Here is a 19,248-nt window from a genome sequence, read left to right as displayed (position 1 = left end):
CCGCGGTTGCGAGCGGGGTTACTTGAATCGCGCTCAGGCAGACGGCAAGACCCGTGGTTATCTTACCTGGCAGGCGTCTTTCTTTCCTTCTTTGAAGCCCGCACAAAGCTGCGTGTCTTGAAGATGCACCAGCTTGCCCGACTGGGCGTACCAGCCGTTGCACTCCTCGTTGGCAACGATGGGCACGGTCACCTTCTGCAGAATGTCTTTCCTCGCTCCGGCGAAGCCATCCCCCGAGGAATCTAACGGAGAGACGGGCAACCGATGCGTTTCAGTGCAACAGCGTGAAATGACGGGGGGACAGTGGGCGGCCGCTCCATGCAATATACATTCGACGAACAGCGACGGTTACGATGTACCAGGAACGCTAATGCCCCCGTATTTACCCTCACTTCTTGCCTGCACTGAATGGGTTCGAGGAATGCCGCTTTGCTCTGGATGTTTTCGACTGATACGTCCCATTACTGACGGCAATGCTGCTGTCTTTGGCGTTTTCGGCTACGTCTGGCTTTTCGCGAAGCGTTTGTTTTGCTGCAGCGGGTGACAAACGTTGTAGAGCAGTGCGTTGAACTTGAGAAGATTGCCTTAGATCGTGCTTTAGGTACGAGTTTATAAGAAAGAAGGCTTAACCTTATTGCCGCTAAACACGCTCGTATCTCGAAATAACATTGGCGTGCGTGTCCAGACTGTTCCTTTCTATATTTATTGCGAGGTATAAGAATATTCCACTGAATGACTTCGGGGGTGAATTTAACAAAGAGCAAGATGTTAGTGGAAAGCACGTTTCTTATCTTTAATCTGGACAAAAATTTCTCAGGTATAGGTATTGATAATATCAGAGAATTTTAAAGGAACCCGTCTTAGGCGATGTCCCACGGAGTAAACTTAAACGAAGCTTCACTAAACGGTCAGCGGCATTGAACAACGTAGCATTTTTAACAAGGATGCAATAGTGCTTAAAATGTTGCAGGAATGAAAGAAATCATGCATCGGAAGATAAGTTTAGTCTTTTAAAATAAAAGCGACTCGTTCAACAACATAGCTTACACCTGCGATGTCATGAGCGCAATCAAAATTTTCAGTAATTAAATGTGGCACAACATTTTTTCATGTTCTAAACCAAAAATAACTTTAACTATCTTCGCGTAAAATAACATAAAATGCTGGATATCTTGATTCTTAGTCATAATTAGGCACCGTATAAAAACATATTTTTAGCACTTTTGCATAACCTTGAAGCCGACTGTGAACTCTAACACAAGGATCTATATTTATTAGGTAAGATATTGGTCGCATCACGCACTCATTGCAATACAATTCGAGGGTGCGTAAGTATTCAACAATAATTTCTTGCAACCACAGTTGTTCATGCAGCAAGGAAGGCCTGTGGCAAACGCAGGTGAATGATACTCAGAAGTGTACAATAGCCAAATGCATGAAAGCGATTGAAGAAAATAGTCTTGAACGGTTCAGAGAAAGTTGAAAATGTCATTGGTATTAATCGGCGGGTACTACAGGTTGAAGTGTTTTTTTTTTTATTAAGAGAACAACACTACTGGGGTTTACAACAGGACAAGCGGTCGCCCGTCTCCTTAGCTTTATAGTGACTCTAAAGAGAAAATTTGCGCTTTAATAGTCAGTTAGGCCTTTACAGTACTGTGAGAGCCAGTTATACCACGAGCGAACGCCAGAAAAGACGCAAAAACGAAACGAAAGACGGATGGCGAAGCCACCTGGTAGTTCCTGCACCAGCCAAAACGTGACGACATGGATTTTAACGGCATCTTCTCGGGCTTTGTTTATTCTTTACAGGTTAAGCTTAACTTACACTGCATTGTAAATGAGCAAAACCGTAGCAAGTTGTGGAAACATTTACTATATACGTACAATGGCCCAACCATGAGAATATATCTTGAAACTTGTGACGTCACATTTACCTACCAGCCCTGTAGTTTTGGAGTCAAATTGAAGAACTGAATGCATGGCTTCCATTCTTTTGTCTTTCTTGAGGGCGAATGCTTTATGTGAACGTCTTTGACCCGCTCAGGCCCTCGGCGTGCGTGTGCGAGTTCAACGCGGCTTTTCTCTCCCTCTTTCTATCTTATCGTTGTATTCCTTCTTTCCTGTCCCCCAGAGTACGGCAGCCAACCCGACGAATTTTTGGTTAACAACCCTGCCTCCTCTCTTTATTTCCTGCTCCTCCTACTGCGTTTTAATATATTTCAGTATCTGTATACTCCAAGCATCCCTCCGGGAACCTCACCCACCGTAACTACCTCTGCGTCTGGTCTGTAGAAGCAGCAAGCCTTCTTAGCTCTCACAAAAGATAAGAGTTATCGGTTCAGACAGACGAATACATTCATCTTGTACTTGAAGAAAAAAAAAACCTAGATTTTGGCTTCTGGACCAAAGTTTCGAACTGCACTATCTTGAATACGCTTAATGCATACTTGGTCCTGCACAGCTGTGTGTAGCGTGAACACTTATATCAACTAACTTGCCAAGATTGCTCGCATTTCTCCTAGATTCCTTAAGGTTACAATACGCTAAACTATAACGACGCGAGCGGCACCACCACACTGCCATTTAGTGAAATTCTTTAAATAACCGGAGCAATAGAACAAACATGTAATATATTGCAAATGACGCATTTTCCAGTTTTAACACTCCTAGAAGGCAAAACGCGAGCTTTTACCCAGCAGTAATTCTAAAGATATGCAAGTGAGTAAGAGAGCCTCGTAAACAAATAGCATCACGTCGTCTCAGCCGCAAGCATTAAAAGACACACTAAAAAGAAGAATAAGTTGAGCTGCACTGGTAAATTACTATTTTACAACACTAAATTCAAAGCCACTCTTACAGTAAAAACAGGCTTGGCAAGCCGGATGAGACGCGAAAACAAAAGACGGGGCATGATGCTGGCTTAAATTTCTCTGTGACGTAATCAATTTTGTCGCCGTTTGCTCACGCTTTGAGAATTTAATGGGTAAAGAAGTGCTGCATTGTGTTCTACGGGACGGCCAACGGTCGGAAATTTTCAAGAGCCTTTACTCAACACCCCAATGACCCATTTACAAAAATATGCTTTGGAATCCGTCACGTCACCTTGACCTACCCACGCTGGCGCTCCGGCGCGAAATTAAAAAAATAAAATTCTGGCTTTCCTTTTCTAATAATCGAAATGCATCCTTCAAATCTGCGAAAATTGAGTTCCGAAAGAATGATTTATTAGTTTAAGCTGATTTGGCGTTTTTATTTAATGTCCGTTGATGAGTAAAGCATTCTAAAACGCACCTTTGTCGATATCCTTGATGTTGCCCCAGCCGGCGACAGTAGCAGATCTTCCTTTCAGCTGTAGCGGCCCTTCCGGAAGACAGATGGGAATGACATAGCGGTTGAACTTTATATCCTGGGCGAGCTCTAATAGGGCGACGTCGTTGTTGTATCGCCTGGGCTGCGAATAACGTGGGTGGATGATGTAGCGGACCAGGCGGATATCCTGCGGTTCATGATCTTCCTCCGTCTTTCCTATGCTGTACTCTCCCAGCCGAACGCTGAAGAGCCGCGGTGGTTTGCTAAAGAACCAGATTAAAGAAAGAGAATTGTCAGAACAAAGTCAGAGAAAATGTCGCAGGACCATTCGAGCATGCAATAAAAGCCACACATAAGTGACGATGACTGATGAGGAATATTATGTGATTGGAGTGATTTCTGTCGAAATTGATTTACTCAAGCTTGCAGCGGCATTTCATTTTTGTATGTTTACGAAGATGTAATCTGGGCCACAAATTTTCTCTCAGCATAAAATGATAGCTTTATTAGCTCCTCCAGGCATTAAGCATCTTTGTCTACGAATGATTAAGAGAGCGGTAATGTTCTGACGACCACAGATAGAAACAAATACAGAAAATAAAAAAGTAGAGACCAAGGGCTTGTAATAATGTTGTGGTTGACAGATGTTATGGCTAAAGTGAAACACTAAATACCCATATCTACATACCCCCAAACAGCAAATAATAACATTAGGATATAGCCTAAATAAACCAGCGCGCGTGCAAAAAAAGTGTGTGCATATAGCAAAAACAGTATTTACCTGCGAAGACAGTGCGCAGCCGTGATAATCCAGCGCTTGTTAAGAATAGCGCCGCCGCAAAAATGCTGACCGTAAAGACGCAGAGACGCCTGTGAGGGAAGAAATTAAGAAAGGCGTTATTTGTACTGCTACATGCAAACAGGCGTTTGCAAAGGTATTCTAAAGTATAACACACGAACTCGCTCTGTGAATCCGCGCCCAAGACCCGTATTCACTACGCCGTTCATACGCCTGAACCATTCGGAAGCAACAAGTGAAATCAGCTTGCGACCAATTAACAGCTTTTACGTGCGAAGAGTTTTGTAAATTTTATACTTGTTGATAACTTTTGCTGGCGGGCAGCACATCGCTGTTATTTTCATAGAGGTCGGAATTCATCGCACAAGATGCAATAAATGCATTTTGTGCGATGAATCCTAAATATGAATACTAAAATAAAGGAGATGTTCTCGGGCAGATATTGTCATATATTAGTGGAAACCAGGAAGTGGTGTTAGCAGCAATACACTGACATTCCACCTGTTATGAGGCGGCGCTATCGGCTGGTCGCACCAAAGAACCTAGCAGAGGGTGCAGTTGTGGCTATGCAAAGCTGCATTTCTAAACCTTCCTGTTTTTCTTTTGCCCCGCGAGTTGCTTTCTGGACTTGAAAAACCGGATTTGTAGCTTTTCAACTAACGCTAAACGGCGGCACAAAGAAAAGCAACACGAGGGCGCTAGATTTGTACACGTACCACCCAAGGAAATTCGCCGTCGTAAGCATCGTGTCCACCCACGATTCTCCCATCACGTATCATCTGCCTGCCACACTGGTAGCTTGCTTGTTGAGCTGTGAAAAGGAAAGAGAGGCAACAATGTGAATTGACTGCAGGAGACAACCCCCGACGAGCCTCATGAAAAGCAAACGTTCCCATCTCAGCCACCTGCGTAGTTCATTGCCTTGCATTCTTCTCCTTCGGAATGCACTCCCTTCTCAGTTCTAAGAAAAATAAGCTGACAAGCCGGGAATTCTTCCAGATTTTGTTCCACTAGACTGAAATGAAGGGAGAGCATAGTTATGCTGTCCCCACCTTAACTGCCTAGTCAATACCAGCACGGTGGGGGAGGCAGTCATGTTTAGGGCGCTTCAATGCGCACCTCCATTCCCTCTCCATGCATGGTGGCGACATTCTTTGACATGGTCGTACCAACAAGACAACTTTGAAACTAGTTTCATGTCACGCTCCCCCATTTTCAATCTCTCTTCAGCCGGCTGCCTATGCATGCGTGGTCAGCAGCCGTCATACGCGTTGCCTGCTCTACTGTGACTACTCCAATATGACTGCTTGCTACTTCTCGAAGTTTCAAGGCAGATAACTCGAATCACAATACGTCACGCAGTATATCTTCTGGGAACACTTTGGTGCAGATATTTCTTCCACGAACATCTGTATATAGTGAAATACCACTCCAGGTCACCGTGAGGTTGAAGATGACGCGCATCGTAGCAGACGACGTGGCTGTCGCCACCCGGCACAGAGCGGCAGGCGAGAAGAGTATGAGTAAGCAAGACTAGCAAAGCTGTTTCCCGAGCAAACCTATTTTTTTACAGAATAGTAGAACGAAGCATTGTTTTCATCCAGTATCCTCGCCTTTACCACCACCCAACCCTCCATTCTGCGGAGGTTAGTTGGTTATAAAGGGTGCGAAATGGGCACAATAAATTATCCCTCGATAAGGTGAGCAATTGAGGGGAAATTAAGACGTCAGGAACTTTTCTTCATAATTCGCACAAAGCCTTCGCGCTAACTTTTATGTCCCTGCGAGAACTGCGTGTACAGAAACAGGTGTAACCTGCAAAAAAAGTTTTGGGTAGAAAAGCGCCTTTCAGGGAAGCCAACCTAAAATTGCTAGAGGTCGCAGTTTTGATCCCAACCGCGGCAGCCGTATTTCGACGGGGGAGAAATAGAAAACGCACGTGCACTGAGATTCTGGAGCACGTTAAAAAACAGCACGATGTCAAAATTAATCCGCAGTCTGCCACTACGGCGTGCCTCATAATCCGACTGTGGTTTTGGCGCGTACAGCCCCATAATCCAATTCAAGGTTAATACTTCTGCCACGATGCGATGTCCCATGTGAGGCAATGACAGCGCTCAACCCTCTCAGAGGTCATAAAATATGGCGCACAACAACGCCTCAAGCAAACACCTCTCCCTGTGTGTACTGCGTGCTGTGCAGACAAACAGCAGTGATGCCCGCAGGGTAACGCTTAACATGAACTCACCACTCTCGTGCTAACCTAAACTTTAGAGAAATTAAGCTTTACTCGTCAACATCGCCGCTAATTATCGTCAATCAAAGCATTCAGCACGGAAAGCTTCGCTTACACCGATTCCCATAGCGCGTGGGATCTGCATGACTTTCTTTTGTTTTTTGCTTTTCTCTTTATGGTACACCTGCACTTCGGCGACCAGGCGTTAATGTGCGTGCAAGAGAAAGTGAAGGAAAAAATTACTAAAGCCTTATTTGTACCGAAAAGGTGCTTAATTTCAGTATGCACGAACATTGAACATCCCAGTGTGCGGAAAAAAAAAAATGTCAGACGGTGTGATCTATGAGCCGTGAAGGATACTATTCGTTTTTTTGTTCTTGTTTTCAGAGCACTTTCCAGCCCAGTGATCGCAATGCGGCAGCGCATCAGTGGGAAGCGAAGCAGACACAAGTCAGGTGAATAAGGAAGTCGGAAGCAGCTTGTTGCTGCTGCTAGACAGCAGAATTGCTGATTGCGCTGAGCAAGGGCGGATGAACAAATAAGAAAAAGGAAGTGGAAGGGACCCAGGAAGCAGAAGTCAGCGCCAGGAAAGAAGTAGCGCTGGTTCCAGTTGTTTACATACAATAGAAGAACAGCTGAAATGAGGGGCACAGCCTTTACCCCACCGGTAATGATACGGCAGATACTGAACGCAGAAATGCGTCTCGATTGCTAAGAGCGAGGCTCCACACCAGCACAAGGGCGAAAAATTTAGCAACCGAAAAAGTTCCATAAAAATGCGAGTAATAAAACTTCAGATGCATAAACTACTCATGATAAACCGTGAACAAGGTATGAATATCAAAGTTCTTTTTACGAGTGACGCATAAGAGTAGACAATTATAATGAAGCAATATGAGAAAAAGCCAAATGAACACAAAGCGTCATTGAAAGAACAAATAGTTTACCACTCTTAGACCTTTTATATTTACTCCTATCGAACGCCCATGCATTGGCTAGGCAAGTTCCTGTGCCAAGCGGATGTCGCAACATGCGGAACAGAAAGGGTACCTACCAAGAACAGCAGCGTACGACGCAAGCGGGCACGAAAGGAAAGCGCTCCACGCCGCCAATATCACCAGCAAGCTACGGTGCACCGGGCTGGCCATGTGTGTACTCTGATATCGTCACACGCCTTCGCGGTCCACTGACTTCCGACGTCGACTTCCTGGCCACCACGCGCCTCAACAGAGACAACGATAGTGATGCGACTGACGTCTCTCCGCACCGCGGCTGGCCAGGCGAGTGGTAGTGTGACGAATAGGGTGCGCTGCGGACCTTGGACAAAAACGTGACGCCGACGAGGGAAACCGGGGCCCCGTTTAGTTACGGCCGCTTGTCATCGGACGTGCGCGCCGTCGGATGGAAGATCGTGAGAAGGAGGAATGGGAGAGGGGTAGTGGAGGGAGAGTGAGTGAGGAGGAGAACATTAGGAAAGGGTCCGCGCGGGGGCTACGTCCCAGTGACCCCGATTTCGCTCGAACGTTTCGCTACTCTCGCCAACCTATCGCTTCTGGGAAGGGAACGCACTTCTTGTGGGGAGGTCAATCATGCCTTACTCCGAACAAGCTAACTCGTCGAGTTGAAGGCGAGGAGATAAGAATGGACCAGACCGGTGAGCGGGGCCCCACGTCAGGGTTGGTGAAAGTTGCTTCCAGTGTTAGGGAAGGTCAAGGCGGGGTCTTCTCTCTAGTCTCCTTTCCGCAACTTGTAAAGTGAAAGCAAAACACGCCCGCTTTCGATGACGCCGGTGGCGTGGTAATCCGGATTTGTACGAATAGGAAAGAAAATGTTCCGCAGAGGTGGGCGGCTTTTCCTGAAACAATGCATCAATATACGCCCCGCAAGATTAACTGACAGATGCCGACTGTCCTCAACGCTGGATTAGGAGGTCCGGCGGGAATGGAGGCCAGTTTTTTCCTTATATGTATAGAAACTGCAGCAGCACCTGTTCCTTTCAAATTATTTCCACACAGTCAGCCATTTTACGGCGCTGGCCATTACCGTACGTTGCTGCGCTCATTGAATTTTTGACGCGATATGTCATTAATAAAAACGGGAGCTAAAGCCGATGAAAAGTTGCTGAAACTGATGCATTAAAGCACGTTATAGTAGTATCACTTATACCTCTGCAACCATACTACCCACGCACCTAGCTTCAATATTGTTGTGTGGTGGAGGGACGCCATTGCTATCTCCTGCCTGTGTCGCGTGCACAAATGGCGCCCTTGTCGCGCCACGCGTGACGGAATCGAAACTAAATTTAGCTTATCGCACGGCGTGGAGAGAGGCATACCTTGGCCGTACCTTTATCGATCCCAGCAGGAGTAGCCGCTTTTGACAGTTCACTGAACGATAACGTGGTATATACCATCAAGCTCAAACATACATGTGCTCATAAGCAGTTACAAGGCGTAAAGGTGTACAGTCTTTGCAGAACTTATACGTTTGCTTGGTTATGGTGCCGCCACGTTCGACACGCATTATCCAGAAATGACGTGAAGAGACTTGAGCAGCCCATAGTATGAGAAATACCATCACAATCAACACGTGGCGATCATCTCAAAGAGCTGCTTGGCAGGGAAGAAGTTTGGGCGTGTTGGTGGGATACATACAGACTGGGATACATAGCGCAAAAAATGACACAGGGACAAGAAGCGCTCGTCGTGTGTTCCTGCGTGTCCCTATGTCATTTTTTGCGCTATGTATCCCAGCTGCTTGGCGTTGGCACGGTAGAAGTACTCGTGCTATTGTGACCTCAAGAAGCCGTTGTGCAACTCTGACAGATGACGAAAAGACTATTTCAGGAAGGTAGCTGCATAAACGAAATTGTAATATTCCTTTTAGAAATTGGCTATCAATATAAAGAAAAACGAATAGGCGGCAGATGGTGAAGTTGCCTAAACAAGAAGTGTACCAAGTCGATGCCTCCTCTCTCAAGAGGAAGAAAGTCCTCACGCTGCGTTGCCTCCGTATACATGAGCTCCAGACAAAAGTAGCAAACACACGATGGAAAGCTTCTTAAAGAAATTTCTCGAAAGTATTTGCTTTATTAGGTCTCACTTTATTATGGCTTGCATTTTCACGGTCCACCACAACGAAATTTCTACTGTACTTGTAGACATGTTGTATCCTGTTGCCGTTTATCGTGCACATGACTTGAAATGCAAATTCCAAGATGTAAGTGTACTTAAGCGTGTCCGGTGAATGATCACTGAAAGGAAACTTCTTTTTAAATTTACATTAGGCAATAATTCCTATCGAATCTGGGTTGAGAAGAAAGGCTATTTCGTGCCATGCTCACGAAACTGTTGTTTGTAACTGCGTGTGGGAACGATTGATCTCTGTTTTGTAAATTCTAAGGACGCCTTGTTCTATGACGTGCTCCAAAAAACACTAAAATAAGATTCATATGTCACACTATGCATAATTCACTTCCGTCCTTTCAAAAGTGCCTGTGGCCTATCCCATGATGCATGTTCATATTACTCAGCCTACATAGCCTTTGGCGCAGCAGAATTGGTGGCAGGAATGCTGAATCACCACGACGCACTTGGTCGTTTTTTGGGGAATCTGCTGCTTAAGTTCGCACTCTGTATGCAACTCAAGAATAACAGCCGGTCTGGCTGTTTTGATTGGACGCTCGCATTTGCTAGCCTTACTCTTCAGAGTGTCTTTTTGGAGACCCCTTCAATTTCTGTTTTCCTTTGCTTTTTCTACAATATTATATTGCATCGTAACAAAGAAGAAAATAAGTGCTATTGTAGTCTAATGGTAAGAGCATCGGACTGCTGTATTGGGGTACCAAACTTATATCCCTGCGTCGTGCAAGTAATTCTTTCGTTTTTTTTTTTCAGTGAGCCAGAAAGAACAGCGCACATGGCGGCTATGCGCTGTATGCCTCAAATGCAACACGAGGTATTCACGTTCAAGGCGCCCCTCGCCTCATTCCGAATCTCAAGTACCTAGAAAATACCTTTCCTGTAATCCATGACCTTGACATCTCCCGCGTTTGCTGCAGTCCCCCCTGGATTGTTCCCGGTAGTTTGTCGTGCCCGCCCATTATCTTCGTTTTTCCTCGCATTCCTCGCATTCCTCAAAGAACGAAAACGCAGAATCAAAAGGACAAGCAAAGTTTCTTAAAATACAATGATTTTTACCGTGCACGGGTTATGTTCACTACTCGCCGGTTTCTTGTTTTGAGTTTCCCACTGTCTCCTGGTCTAGAGAACGAAATATAAGAGCATGGTTCCCTACTTCGTTTCATTCGTTCACTACTTTTTTTGCTCACAAAAGCGCAAACTCCACTTGGACCTTTTTATCTTGCTTTCGTATTTCTACACACTGATTGAAAACATGCCCAATTTGGCAGCCCTTGACCGACATTGAGGTGAACTAAACGCTATGCCACGAGGTGAAGTCCAGGAAGAAATGCGCTAAAACGCGTCTCTGAGAATTTTCTCGCTTTACTAACCCATATGTGTGATAATTTCATGCTTTGTGATAAATCCCATTCAATGATTTCGTGTTATAAACGCGACTAGTTGCTGCGTTTGCAGTATTTACAATTTTATGCATTTATTTGCTTAATATGAGTGCATTCATGTATTTAAGATATGACAATATTTTGATGGCTTTTTTGCCTACGTAATAACATAAATCGGAGGAAACCTGCAGTTGAAAGAATGCCTCTCTCCTCCAAACGTGCACGTTCCGGCAGCGTCGCGACGGCTTCACGACCGCTATGTTGAATGTACAGCCGCATCACCCCTATAGGCCGTGCAAGTTGCGAATACACCTCTGTTTTGCGGAATCGAATAAACCACTGTAATAAATATGTACGTAACAGTGGCGGCATATGGGTATTCCTAAGGCACACAAACATTTTAGTGGCGTAACGCATGATATTAAATGGGTCCTGTGCCGGTGTTTATGTACCCATTCTTCTTCAATCCTCCAGAATTGGTATGTGCCACTGCGGCACAAGGGTTATAGAAGCCGTAATTACATTAGTTCCGCACTTTACGCATGACACTCAGATTAGCCAGGATCTACACCTCCTCCAACCTAAGAGGTTGGAGGAGGCGAAGGCAAGTTAAGTGTGCAGTTCAAAAACTCCTCAATACTGGTCGGTGAACAATAGCGGGGATCCTGCAAATGTCAGCAATATCACTGTAATCGTAATGGCTTGTCGGCAGAGCGGCACCATGTCCTAGCCTCAACCCTATAGCTGGCATGCACTCACGTTGTACCTTACATGGAAGCGAAATAACCCAAGTAAATTGCTATTGCTATAATTCAAAGTGCGGTGTTGCGGCTAGGGTGGCGTTCAGGGAATGGAATCCGCGAAGCCCATCGACTCTGCCGTCAAGTTCTAGAAAATGAAGGAAACATGGTTTATTTAGCTTAGTTACACGGCTCCAGTGCGGAAGCCCACTCCATGCAGGAGCAAGTTCACATCAGGACCTTCTGTCCTACTCTCCAAAAGTATCTGCTTTTAATCCCCTCGTCTTCCCTAGGCCAGTCGACTAGGGAATCTGAAGACTGCCCAGCAGCAAATCACTATCGTCGACTCCGTTGCGATACCAGCCCATGTTAGCCATAACCCGCTGTAACTTCACCTCAAAGACACTGGCCTGGAGTTTACGGCAAAGGGAAATCATCCGGCGACACCTGGTTGATTCGTCTTGGCCCACCCCATTCTTCGCACAGCCTGCAAGGTGAAGATCGGGCTGAGGGCCTTTCGTGGAATTCTGCTGCAGCCGGTTTGAGCGCTGCCTAGACGATTGGATAAGTGCCGAGGGATAGGTGGTGATTTGACACGTCTAATTAACTGTGCTTGCCCATTCGTTGACGGGGTTCCTTATCCTCCTTCCTTTTCTCTGGTTACCAGGCAATCGGAGGAGGGGCGGAGAGCTTTTAGTCGTTGACCACGCCATGCTAACGTCTGGTTATGAGGTGCGATGGTTTGACACGTGTCTAACGTTTAATTAACACCCTTGGTGGGGTTGAGACGAAACAACGGTAAATGTACCGAATAGTTCCTATTTACTTTTATTCTCCACGTAGCTTATTTTCCCCCTTTTTCTTTCTTCTTTTCCTTGCACTGCTCAGCTGCCCGTTAGGTGTCAGTGGGTGCGGCTTCTAGCTAAATTTTTCTCATCCTTTCTCGCAACAGTCACAAATAAGTCGTTTTTTCTACAAACAGACGTGTTTTGAAGCAGATGCTTAAAATTCTATATCACGCTTTTTTTTCTTTATAGAAAGCCGCCGACTCTTTCACCACAGTATCATGCCGGAATTTCTCGAGCGTGCATAAAATGGCCAATTATATTTAAAGCGTACATTTCAAAATGCACGCCAAATAGAATATGACATCTTGGTGTGAGGTTTGTTTTCAAAATGCTGACGCATACACTGGTCAGCATTGTCCAGGGGTGTGCAAGCCACGCAATGACAGTGCGTCGCTGAAAGCTTGACGCATGTCACATAAACCAATTTTGGCTTTCTCACTCTGTGCTTCTCTGCATTCCACACGCGATAGTAAGTTTGAATGCGCAGCGCCCTTCCTTCTTATAGACTTCACTCTCCTATTATCCCGTGGTCCGAAGCTTTCGACAAGCCAATCACACTGTGGCTTCGACTACTGCACCCATAGAGTTTCCTACAATTACTAGAGGAAACTCTGCCTCTACGATCGTTAAGCCGCCATGGGATTCAGCCACAATAACAGGAATGATGGGTAGTACATGGATTTTTCGGATCTTCGTGCTTTCGGAGTCAGACGTTTCGTGGCTTCCTTTATTACGCTTTATCTCTCTTCATTGGCCTAAACTTCAAAGACCAATGCCAACTTTTTTAAATGCAAAAGATAACAAGACTCTGCAAACACGCATAATCACTGCTAATTGCAGCGGTTGCGCTTGTCCATGCGTCCATGGCGTAATGGTTTCAATGTCGAGTTAACACAGCAAGCTGGGCGAGTTGGTAACTGAACATAACTCTTTCTTTTCTGGGTGGAGGGGGGGGGGGAAGGGGACAGCACAAGCTGCACTAAGGACAAAATGAAGAGGACGATACGCGCGTAAACTGACAACTGGTTTGTTTTTCAAACAAGTGATTAAATATACAGAGAATGGGATCACGTGATCGTGCGACGCGTGCAAGTGACGAAAGGGTATCAGCATATCTTTCCATTCAACAACTTGGTTCTTTTATCATGCAGAGAGATAGACACTAGGCTGACGCATGCGCCTGGGTTGATCTACATAAAGTAAACTTCTACAATCTCGCGGTTGATTTGTTTTTCATCTTACAGCGAAGCTGTCTGTGGCAACCCTCCGAAAAATACGTGTTTGCGAACGGAAAACACTTTGCGCCAAGGCCAACTTTCTAGCGAATGCTCTGTAGCTCTCAATCTAATCTAGGTATAACTTGGAAAAAAAACATACTGAACTTGGCCGCTAAGACAGCTCTATCATTACGCCGGGTTTCATTTATTTTTGTCATAATTAGTTTGCAATGAAGTTGTAAACGTTACAGAATTCCCGTCTGCTGCCAATACATGGGCATCTACGGAGGGCGTATTGTTGCAGAAAATGGCTGTAACTTTTGTTTTATCGAAACTATCCCCAAACAAGCTAAATGACAACTGGCCGCTATAAGACGACTCTAACATTATGCCGAGTTTCATTTACTCTGCATTTTTGCCTAGTTCACAGTGAAGTTACAAATATTGTGGAATTCCCGTCTGCTGTCCATACATGCTCTTCTACAGGACGGAAATGGACAGCCCCATGTTTGTCCGTTAGAATAAAACTCTATAGTCCTTCCAAGTTTCATTCAGCTAGGAAGTACGCTCAATCGCAAATTGCAAACAAGCGTGTTCTATTTCGCACACTCCTTTGGACCGCGCCCTCATCAATGCATATCGTCGCTCGCGTCGAGGTTCGATTTAAGGACCACCTGCGTGTAAACGGCTCTACTGCGTCTCCGCGTGTGCCGTCAAGACTGCACACGGCACCAAAGTTGCAGTCGTCTACATCCAACCGGGCTCTTCCAAGCGGGGCATTGAGAGCACTATGGAGGCCCTGAGCACGTGCTGGTGGGCGAGTTCCAAGCGCGGCATTGAGAGCACTATGGAGGCCCTGAGCACGTGCTGGTGGGCGAGTTGGTTATACAGGGAGCTGATGATCAAATGACAAGGGAGGTACTGGAAGCGCTTGAGATCAAGAAGCGTGGTGATGCTTGTATCAGTAAGCCTGAGTCTCTCTATCGACAAAGGAACTGGAGTATCTTGAGAGCGGCGCTTAGAAGCTGTTGTGTATCGTGTTTTCGTTGTGTGATGCAGATGACGGCACTGTTTTGTCTTTTTTCTTGTTGTTTTGGTTCTTGGCAGCAGCTATTTATTCCTGTGTCAAGAAATAGAACACTCAGTTGTTAGTGCGCCTACGCGGTTGTCCCATGTCGCCTTCCTTCATCCGTTGTTTTATTTGGCACATTCGTTGTAATCAACTGTGATGGGCACATTCTGGTGGCTCTCTTCCGCCGAGGACACACCTGTCATCATGGTGGGCGATTTCAACGTCGACGTGTCACAGCCCGATGGCAAGTGGCTGCTGTCCTTTGTGCTCGGTATACAGAGCTGCAGTGACCCCAACGTGCCCACGATGACGCGTCAACGGTTGCGTACAGATTTGACGCTAGCCAAGAACCTAACCGGCGTCGACACAGAGCCATTGACACTGTATCACAGCGACCACAAGGCCATCATCACTCGCGTGACAAGATAAAGATAAAACAAAGAGAAAAGAGACAGTACAACAAATGATTGTTTATTTCTCTGTATTTGTATTTCGCCTAAATGACATATACGTAACCATATGTATAGTTACATAAAAAAAAACTCTATACTAACATAATTTATACCACCATAGCAGCTTCGCTGGTCAACCACCTTGACAGGGTGGAACGACTCAATTTTTAAAGCGAAGCTTTCTTTGCCCTTTCCTTCGACTTTCTCACTGCTGGGGCTGCTGCTGTCTGGCAGACCGCATCGTGGGGTGGTTCAAAGCGTGTGCATACATGACAGGAGCGAGTCAGAGAGGAAAGGCAACGCGAGAAGCTTGTGTCGAATGTGCTCACCATGTGGAAAGTGCACAATGCCCTCTGGCGCTCCCTGAGCGTCCCCACTTTAGCCTCTTGACCGCTGTAATTATCCGTGACCCGCATCAAAAGCATTGCAGAAACTGCAGCGCTTCATTTTCTCCTAACGCGCGAGTCCAGAGGGGACGTAAATAGGACAGGAGGGAGGAGAGGAGGCAGTTCCCATACGAGAGAGAGGGGGCAGGTGACGCGAGAAGGCAAAACAACGCTACTGCTATAACACGACAACGGTTGCGGGGAAACTGGATAAACTTAGGTTCAAGGTACGGTACAGTACGTTTCTTCCATTTCTGAAAAATAAACACCATGCAGAAAATATTTCAAACGGACAACTTACGAAGGGCATGCAGAAGCAGAACCGCATTAATTAAAGCGCACTGCAAGGTCCAGGAAAACAACGGAAGTGGTAAACCGTCAAATCAAAACTTCTGTGCCCATCGCGGCAGCTTTGCGGCTATGGTATTGCTAGAGGTCGCGGATTGGATTTCGACTGCGGCAGCCGCATTTCGACAGGGGTGAAATAGAAGACGCATGGAAACTTAGATTTTGGGACACGTTAAACATCATGGTGCCAAAATCAATGCGGAGTCCGGCACTACGGCGTGCCTCATAATCAGATTGTCGTTTTGGCACGTAAAGCCCCATAGTCGAATTCAAATTTAGTACTTCTGCCGGGATGCGATGTATCATGTGAGGCAATGACAATGCTCAACCCTCTCAGAGGTTATGAAATATGGCGCACAACAACTCCTGAAGCAAACACCTTTCCCTGTGTGTTCTGTGTACTACGCAGACAAACAGCAGTGGTGCACGCTAGGTAACGTTTAACAGTAACTCACCACTCTCGTGTTAGACTAAACGTTGAAGAAATTAAGTTTCCGCCGTCAACATCACCCCTAATTATCGCCAATCAAAGCAACCAGCACAGAAAGCTTCGCTTACATCGATTCTCACATTGCGCGTTTTTGCAATGTTTCAGTATTTTTTTTAATTTTTAAACAAAGGTTTGTACGGACAATTTCTGCAATACGCAGCCAGATTTGAGCCTGTTGAATTCCTGATAGCAGCTTGGTGCTCCCTAAGGCGGATGTTAAAGCAGCGTCCCGTTGCCCAAAGTACTTTTTACGACACGAAAGTAGGATACCGGGTACAACAACTCCCACTGAGCCTACCGCGAGCTGCCCTGTCTGCTCGATACGGCAAATGGCATTGGACGCCTGGTTAGGTCTATTAAAACAATTGTAAATCTTCTTTAACGAGTTCTTAGCTGAAAAGACATCTTGAACCCCATATTTCATGGCTGCCTTTCTTAACCCATGCCCCATCTGATGTACATAAGGAATGGCTGCGTACTTTTTTCCCGTTTCGGTATGTTCCTGGGGTGATCCCAGTTTTTTTTTCTTCACTAGCACTTCACATAGTGATACAACGATGGATTTTGGAAAACCGGATTTATCTAGACGATTTAGCTGTTGCTAAAAGCTAAGATTCGCGAGGTGGTGGCATGACTTTCTAAGTGCGGATTTGCAATCGTGTTAACATACCTAAGCAGGCATTCAAAGCCAGTTGCGTTATCAAGCACGTGGGGCAGCTCGTGGAATGCTCAGTGGGAGTTGTGTACGTCGCCTCACTTTCGCGCGGCAAACAATATACTTTGCGCAGACGCGACGCTGCTTTAACATCCGTTTTAGGGAGCACCGAGCTGCTATCAGGAATTCAACAGGCGCGAATCTGGCCGCGCACTGTAGAAAGTGCACATGCAAACCTTCGCTTGAAAATACTGAAATATTGTGTAAAAATGAAAACCAAATGAACAGCGACATTGCAGAAGCTTACTTTATGCATATCAACCCAGGCGCATGTGTCAGCCCGACTTCTATCTCTCTGCGTTACAAAAAAAAAATAAGTTTTTGAATAGCAAGAAAGGCGCACACCCTTTCACCACTTGTATGCGTCACGTGATCACAGGATCCCATTATCTGTGTGTTTAACCACTTGCTTGACAAAATAAATCAGTCGTCAATCTGCGTTCACATCGTGTTCTTCCTTTTGCCCTTCTTTCGGGTTGTGCTGCCCACCCCTAAGGTTATGTTCAATATCGGGCTCTTGTGCTAGAATTACTGTCACTTGTGCTTGGGGTCAACCGAAAGAAAACATTGTCTAGTGTCCCAAAGGATCCTACCCTGCGTCTGCAGTGGATGCCTGCCATCTACCTTGGACGTGCCCTGGGATAAAGACAATTCACAAAAGTGTCCTCAAAAGTGTACGATTGAACAACGATCAAGCTGAAGACTGAAATATGGGCTATGGACAACACATTTTATGAGTCATTGTTGCAGTATCTCTATTAAACGGGTCTGCATGCTCATGTTTAGCTCTATTATGACGTTATGCCGCGCGGCAAACCCAGCGCAAAAGAAAAAGAAGAAAAAAATTACGTGTTCGAATTCTGCCGTCGAACAAGTTTATTACTGATTATTTAATCATTTGTAACTTAGTACTTCGTTAAAAATTATCCCTTCGCAATGTCACGAAGCCTGTCAATGCATTAAGCACGAAGTTCATGCAAATCCATGTACTGCCCACCATTACCACGCTTGCTGAAACCCTCTGCTTCGCAGCAGCCCCTGGAGTGTAGCGCCACCATTCCCTCTAGAACTTGTATGAAACTCTTGACGGCACCGACACATGCATGACTGATACCACGTTGCGAGGGTATCGCCATCCAATTTTCGTGATGCACAGAGGTTGTCATTCTAAACAGACCCTATGCCAATAAATTTCGCGTACTTCTTGAATTAATCACATTAAAATGTGTTATAAATAACATTTTTGTGCACGTTCGAGGAATTGAGGCGTCATACGTATACTATGATTGCGAAAGCGGTGGTTATAGAACAGGCCAAGAAAGCGAACCAAACAAAATTTTTGTGTCATTTTGTTGGACTGTTGTACCTATTTCGGCAGAGGAAGCTTGATGCGCCTGATATATTTTCCCTCAAGCAATGTTAAAGAAAAGGAATGAATGCTGGGCTCTTACGTGCCCGACCTCAAGTAATGTGCCAAAGACGTGATAATGAGGCAAGTGCCCCTTCAAATAGCACGGCTTGCTTTTTTTTCCCCCGAAGCTGATATACAAAAGCCGTCTCTGTCGAAATAGGTCCAACAGTCCAACAAAATGACACAAAAATTTTGTTCTTAATTTTAGCCCAAGTACATAAATCCGTTATTGTTACCAATGAATGAATTATTTCACTGAAAGGTTCCAATTATTCTTGCAAAATCTGTAAACAAATATCCAGCCTTAGCTTCTACTCATTTCGGAATAAAACATCTAGCCAACTGCTTCCTATATTGAATTGTCAATGAATTAGTAAATAAAAAAGGGGGGGGGGGAAGGGGGGCTCCAGATGTCGAGAAATGAAACCGTACATTTCGGTCTTCTGGTGCAAAATAACATATTACAGACTTAGCCTCAAGATCGCGCACAGGCAAGAGCCTCTGCAGCAGCTTTCGCATAATCCGAGCTCATGCTAGTTTTATCTGCACTCCGAACACGAAAATAAAACTTACAGTGCTCTGCATGATGAATAACCAATGGAAATTGGCGATATTTCGTTAACGCAATGCATGCGGAAATTGGGGAAGCTTTTTTGTGCTAACCCTGCATCACATTCGCTTATTTTATTCTTCAAAT

General features: G+C 45.4%; 1 protein-coding gene across 3 annotated transcripts in view; it reads right to left on the bottom strand.

The window, feature by feature from the left end:
• The window catches only part of LOC135898363 (brain-specific serine protease 4-like), a 34,688-nt gene that overhangs the window by 2,486 nt on the left and 12,954 nt on the right, over nt 1-19,248 (bottom strand). For 2 of the 3 annotated variants that reach the window (XM_070537579.1, XM_070537580.1), the window contains 4 exons: nt 4,828-4,922; nt 4,094-4,182; nt 3,295-3,575; nt 67-242 (listed from right to left, as the gene is read on the bottom strand). In XM_070537579.1, the coding sequence (XP_070393680.1) occupies nt 67-242; nt 3,295-3,575; nt 4,094-4,182; nt 4,828-4,922 (641 nt within the window). Of the gene's footprint in view, nt 1-66; nt 243-3,294; nt 3,576-4,093; nt 4,183-4,827; nt 4,923-7,401; nt 8,479-19,248 lie in introns of those variants that run through there. The other variant, XM_065427246.2, reaches the window with a different exon arrangement.

Source organism: Dermacentor albipictus, chromosome 4 (assembly GCF_038994185.2).
Source record: "Dermacentor albipictus isolate Rhodes 1998 colony chromosome 4, USDA_Dalb.pri_finalv2, whole genome shotgun sequence".
NCBI lineage: Eukaryota > Metazoa > Arthropoda > Arachnida > Ixodida > Ixodidae > Dermacentor > Dermacentor albipictus.
Note: the sequence above shows the minus strand (reverse complement) of the source record. Positions and strands in the feature narration are given on the sequence as shown.